At 62.4% G+C, this 5,461-nt stretch overlaps 2 protein-coding genes across 2 annotated transcripts; both read right to left on the bottom strand.

Moving 5' to 3' along the window:
- On the bottom strand, positions 1-667 carry WHR41_09265 (uncharacterized protein; the record flags this gene model as incomplete). The annotated part of the gene is made up of 2 exons (XM_069377869.1): positions 1-584; positions 651-667. Coding segments are annotated over 2 exons (601 nt in total), but the record flags the coding sequence as incomplete, so codon positions are not given.
- Positions 668-1,860: 1,193 nt separating this feature from the next.
- Positions 1,861-3,930, bottom strand: WHR41_09264 (uncharacterized protein; the record flags this gene model as incomplete). The annotated part of the gene is made up of 1 exon (XM_069377868.1): positions 1,861-3,930. One exon carries the CDS (start codon positions 3,928-3,930, stop codon positions 1,861-1,863), a length of 2,070 nt encoding a protein of 689 aa, XP_069225125.1.
- Between the last annotated feature and the right edge of the window lie 1,531 nt (positions 3,931-5,461).

Genomic DNA, 5,461 nt, shown 5'->3' with positions numbered 1-5,461 from the left:
CCCCATCCTCCCCACCCAACACCGCCCAAACCTCCAAGCCCCCCAGCAAAACCGCCCCCACAACGCCCCAAACCCTCCACTCCGCCGCCTCCCGCCCGCACAGCACCTCGCTCGTCGCCAACCCCACCACCCCCGCGTGCGCAAGATGCCACCCCGCCAGCCCCGGCAGCGCGCACAGCGCCCAGCCCGCGCGCTCCCCCACCTCTCCAATCGGACAGTGCAGCGCGACCGCAGGCCCGAACCGCGCGTACAGCAACCTCGCTTTCAGCCCGCCCTGGTCGAAGACGCGCCTCAGCAACTCGTCCTGCGTGGTCAGGGGCCGCAGGGCGCGCAGGCGCGTGAGCAGGACGCCGGCGGAGGTTTGCAGGCGGGAGGAGGTGGTGGCGAAGACGTTTTCGGGGTGGAAGAGGGGGAGGGTGGTGAGGAGGAAGAGGGTTGCGGAGAGGGTTAGGAGGGTTAGGGAGCGGGTTGTTTGGGTTGTGGGGGGGTGGGGCGGGTGTTGGGGGCGGGAGCGGAGGGAGCGGGAGAGGGCGAGGAGGCGGGGGAGGAGCAGGGGGAGGAGGAGGGGGAGGAGGGATTGGATTCTGGGGGGGAGGTTAGTTTGGGGGTTTTTGGGAGTTTTTGGTTTTGGGAGGGTGGGGGGGGCGTACGTGGACCAGGAGATCATTTTTGGGAATGAGAGTTGGTGTTTGGGTTTGGGTTTCTTTTTGTCGGTGTGATGTTTGCAAAAGCGTAAGGTGCGTTTTGCTTGTCGATTTCTTGTTCTAAATCTCGTCTTCTCAGAGCGCAGTCCAGCGACCTATCGATCAATCGATCGATCCAGTTCCGCCCGCCGCGCCGAGTCCAGTCCAGTCCAGTCGATCAACACAACAGCGACGACGCAAGCCTCAGGGTCGCAAGAAGTCGCCGCCCTTCTCGACAGTCGAACAGTGGCTGTATTCAACAATTCTTGTGATAGCTTGCCATGTGATTGTTCGCCTTTGGTGTTGACGCAGTGCCGAACATCGAAAGGGAGGCGAAGTCTCGGACCCAAGGTGGCAGGCTTGGCGCGCGAGCGAGCGAGCGATGTCAACATAAACGCAGCGCAGCGCGAAGCCGCATTCACTCGCAACCGCAGCAGTATGTACCTTTTACTCGAAGACGTGCACTCGACACGCGATCGTAAAGCAAGATTCTTCGACGGAGTCGATGCACTGCAGAGTCGACGCTGTTTCGCAAGTACTATTTGTTTCACAACGGGATCACATCTCTCACAACCCCAAAACAGCCCGGAGTCCATCACAAGAAAAGACGCAGTGGCACACAGTACGGTATCGAATCTAGCAAAGCATCTCATCTTCGCAGCGCGATCGAATGTATCTATTACACGGGGTAGAGTAGAGTAGAGTAGAGTAGTTATAATCATCGTCATCGTCTTTCCTTCCATCCATCCATCCATCCGTCCATCCTCTTCATCTTTCTTGTTGTTGTAGCGAAGCAAAAGCGCAAAAAGCATCCCAGCTTTTTCCCTTGATCGTCCCAGTCGTCGCAAAGCCCGCCCTCCGTCGTTTCTATTCAAAACACGCGCCAAAAAAAAAAGCCGCCCGGTGTTAGGGGGTGGGCTCGGTTGCTTCGGTTGCATTTTTCTTCTGCGAGTCTCCCAAAGAAGAGGGGAGGCGGGAGGAAAAACGCTCAAAAGCCATGGAAAGATTTATTCAAAAAACAGTGTAATGCTTCTCCCCTCCGAAGGCCCGAGGGTGGCGCAGCCACGCGCTCGGGAGGTCGGGGGGAATGAGAAAAAGCTGAAACTCATGTATCAGCGGTGGAGAAGAAAGTAGAGAAGAGAGAGAGAGAGAGGAGGGAAGAGTCTCCTGCTCCCTTTTAGCCGAGCTTCGACGGGCTAGCCGCAGAAGCCAGCTTCCTCTGGCGGTCGGCGTTGTCGTCGGAGCCGAGCATGCTGTTCCTCCTAATGATGACGCCGTGCTCGTCCATCTCGTTGTCGACGGCGACGTCGAGGTCCATGCTGTCGGCGGCGCAGGCGCGCGGGCCCGGCGCGACGGGCAGCATGGTGGCGCGCGAAGACGGCGGCGGCGCGGTCTCTTCTTCCGAAGCGGAGCCGTGGTCGTCGTCCTCGAGATCGCTAATCATGCCCGGGTTGCTGTCGGCGGTGTGCGGGGACAGGTGCGGGGACTCAGAGAGCTGGGTCGGGGTGGCGACGAGAGGGGTCGGTTGCAGTTGTTGGCCGGTTGGGGCCAGAGGTGAGGGCCGAGGGCGCTGCTGCGGCTGCCGGTGACCTTTACGGCTCGGCGGGCGCGGGACAGCGCTTGGGGCGGGAGGCATGCCAAGGGAAGAGCCTGTTCCTTTGGCTGGGAGCGAGGGAGAGCTTGGAGTCGAGAGGTCGGGCGAGGATGTGTCGTCCTCGGTGCCGAGGTCGACCTTTTGCTTTGCGTTGGCAACTGCCTGGTTCAGGTCACCACCGAAACTGTTCTTCGCAAATAAAGCGGACAGCCTGGGCGCTTGTGACGAGGGCTTGAAGGCAGAAGATGCAGCGTTGTTGGCGGGAGGCGAGACCACGGAGCGGGCAGCGGCGGCTTTGCGCTTCTTGGTCGGCTTTTGGCTGGATTCGGGGAGCGTTGCACCAGGGGCGTTGAAAGGGTGCACGGCAGTGCTCGTCGGAACGTGCATTGGCGTGCTCGTAGATATCGAAGCGCGGACAGGGGCAGGTCGAGGAGCGGGCTTGGCAGTCGGGATAGATCCAGCATCGGCGGGAAGGTTCGCAATCTCCTGGTCGTCCAGAGGGCGGCCACAGTCGAGAGCAGCTTGGTCATGCGATTTGTAGTCAACCTTGTGCGCGATACGGCAGTGGTTCAGGAAACCTTGAATGCTGTTCATGTCGCCACGGTTGCAGTTGTTGCAAACCAGCTTGACGAGCTTGCCATCGTTAGATCTCCGAAGAATGAGCGGACCAGACTTCTCCTTCCTCGCCGGCGGGGCCGGGTAGTTGGGAATGCTCGGAGGGAAGTCTGCAGCAAAGCTTCCGATCGATTTACCAGTGGACTTCCTGGCCGAGCCGCTGTTGCGTGTCGGCCTGTTCGCAGTGTGCATGGCGCTGTCGGCGAAACTCTGGGCCCTGATAGGCTCGGAGTCAAACTGAGAGTCACCAAGCAACCACATCCTGTAGTGACGGCTGTAGGGGCCGTCGACCACTCCGTATGGCGCAGCGTGAGAGGGCTTCGTGAAACCAGGCTGAGGGTTGACAGCGGGACCAGTACCGTTCGAGACAGACTCCGTAGGCTTCGAGGTTCCAGGGAAGGGACGCAGCTCGCAACGTCTCAGTTGCTCCAGCGCGACCTGACATTTAGCGAGTTCCTGGTCGATGAGGCGGAGTTCGTTGTGCTTCATGAGGATCTGCATGTTGATCTGGTTCTCGATGGCCTGCTGCAGCATGGTCTCGGGCTTGACGTCAGGACGAGGATCATCCATGGCGACATCCTCCTGGCTACGCTCCGTTGGGCCGTGGCGAGGGGGACCAACGGCGGAGTCCTTGCGCGAGGGGCCAGCAGTAGCGATAGCCTTGGATTCCATGCTCGATTCCGTGCTAACAGGCTTGGAGGAGAGATAGTCGGCTCGATGCGCGAGGGTGGTCGGGGTGGCACCCGGGGTCGCGTAGGCCAAGGAAGCAGACGTCGTTTGCTCGGGGTCCGCTTTCGCAGGCATCTGCGGGATGTCCAACGGCAGTCGCTGCGGGACGTCGCCAGCAGGGCGCGGCTTCTTCGCGAGAGAGTGAGGTGTGGGCTGCGGGTCCGGACTGGCTGTGCGCTTCCTCTTGAACTGGCTCAGGCCGGGTATTTCAACGGCGGGCGAAGAGCGCATGTGGTCGAGCGACGGCTTCTCGGACACCTTGGACGCGATCTGGTCTCCACACCAGGGGAGGCGGAAGATGCTCTGCATGGCTGGAGGCGGAAGGCTCTAGAAAGCCTTTGGGTGCTGCCTGATGCGCGGAACAAGCATGTATTCGAGGGTGGTGGTGAATGCGACAGAGCTGGGCCGGGAGCTCTGGTGTCGTGTGCGCGCGGGCGATGACGACAGCGCGCGACGGGTGTGGGTCGGCGAGGGTGCGGTCGAGGGAAGACGACGGCAAGGACAATCGCGAGTGTCCTGGCGAGGCGGCGGAGAGGGTTGGTGGAGCGGTGGCGGCGAGGCGGGCGTGCAGCGTTCAGCGTTCAGCAGGCAGCGCTGGGCTGGCTGGCGTGAGCGGCGGGGATAAGGCGGAGGAAGAGGTCGGGCAGGCGCGACTTGAGGTTGGGCAGGAACGGAGCGGTGGATTACAGAAGGTAAGGCGGCGGGGCGAATACTAAAACAGGTCTATGGCAAGGCGGAAGGAAACAAGGAAAGGTCGTGGCGCTGGGAGTGGTGGTGGTGGAGAGGGCGTGGGTGGGTGGTGTGTGGTGAGGAAAGCTGGGTCGGGGAGGACGAAGTGAGCGACGTTTGTCGCCAGCTGGGCGATGGAGGAGGGCGCGCACAGGCGGCGGCGAGCAGCAGCAGCAGCAGCAGCAGCCCGCCGCTCCCACGCCGCCGGCCAGCCAGAGCCAGCCTAGCGCGCTCTGCAGCCACCCGCCGTCCCGTGCGGGAGCGAAGCCCCGTCGCGCTTCCCATTGGCCGCGCGCGCTGCGCACCTCGCGCGATGACGCCTCTATTCGCTGCCGCCGCGCCTTCGAGAAGCGCTGGAGTGCTGCCCCCTGAGGCTGCGCCGGTATCTATGCGAGCTACCTAAGGTACCTTATGCAGCATGCACCACCTGGCCAGCCCGCGAGCGCGGTGACTCCCACGGCTGAGTGAGCCACGTCGCCGCCGCGGCCCATGCAGGTCTTTGGCATATCGGTACGTCGCAGCCTCACGCATGCCACAGGCACACACGCGCGTGCGCACACGCCGATACGCCGCGTCTGGAATGCGGTGCACACCCCAACAGCAAGGCGCGGCAAGGCGCGTCTGCCAGCCTGTGCCAGCCATGAGATGATGAGAGCATCACGGCGCCGGCTTGGGCTACCCACTCGCCCACCCTAGCTCCAAGCATCATGCCGCTCCTCCGCATTCGTTGACATCGTGCATCCATCATCGCACATCGAGCCACGCATGGCGCCGCCGCCTCACCGGAGCCGCAACTCTATATCCGCCAGCTCTCGCGGCCTGGTATGGGAGGGTGGTAGGCTTTTTCGCATCTTTTTTCTTCGCCGCATCACGTGCGCCCTCTGTACCTGCGTATTTTTCGCAGGTACCGTCAGCCAGAAACGTGGCTCTCTATCCGCCGCCGTCCTCTCACTCCCAACGTCTCGAGGCCCTGAATAGTGCACGGTCGCCGGCTGCCACCTGTCGCGGCTGCGGCACCTCAGGGAAGCATCGCAGGGAATTGCGTGGCCCGCGAGCCCGCGATCTGGAACGACGCTGTCTCGGCTTGCGCGCCCGCGGCCTGCCCGGCCCA

Source organism: Cladosporium halotolerans (assembly GCF_011745625.1).
Source record: "Cladosporium halotolerans strain TM138-S3 chromosome Unknown Sca80, whole genome shotgun sequence".
Classification (NCBI taxonomy): Eukaryota; Fungi; Ascomycota; class Dothideomycetes; order Cladosporiales; family Cladosporiaceae; genus Cladosporium; species Cladosporium halotolerans.
The sequence above is the reverse complement of the archived record's forward strand: the minus strand, read 5'-3'. Positions and strand labels throughout refer to the sequence as shown.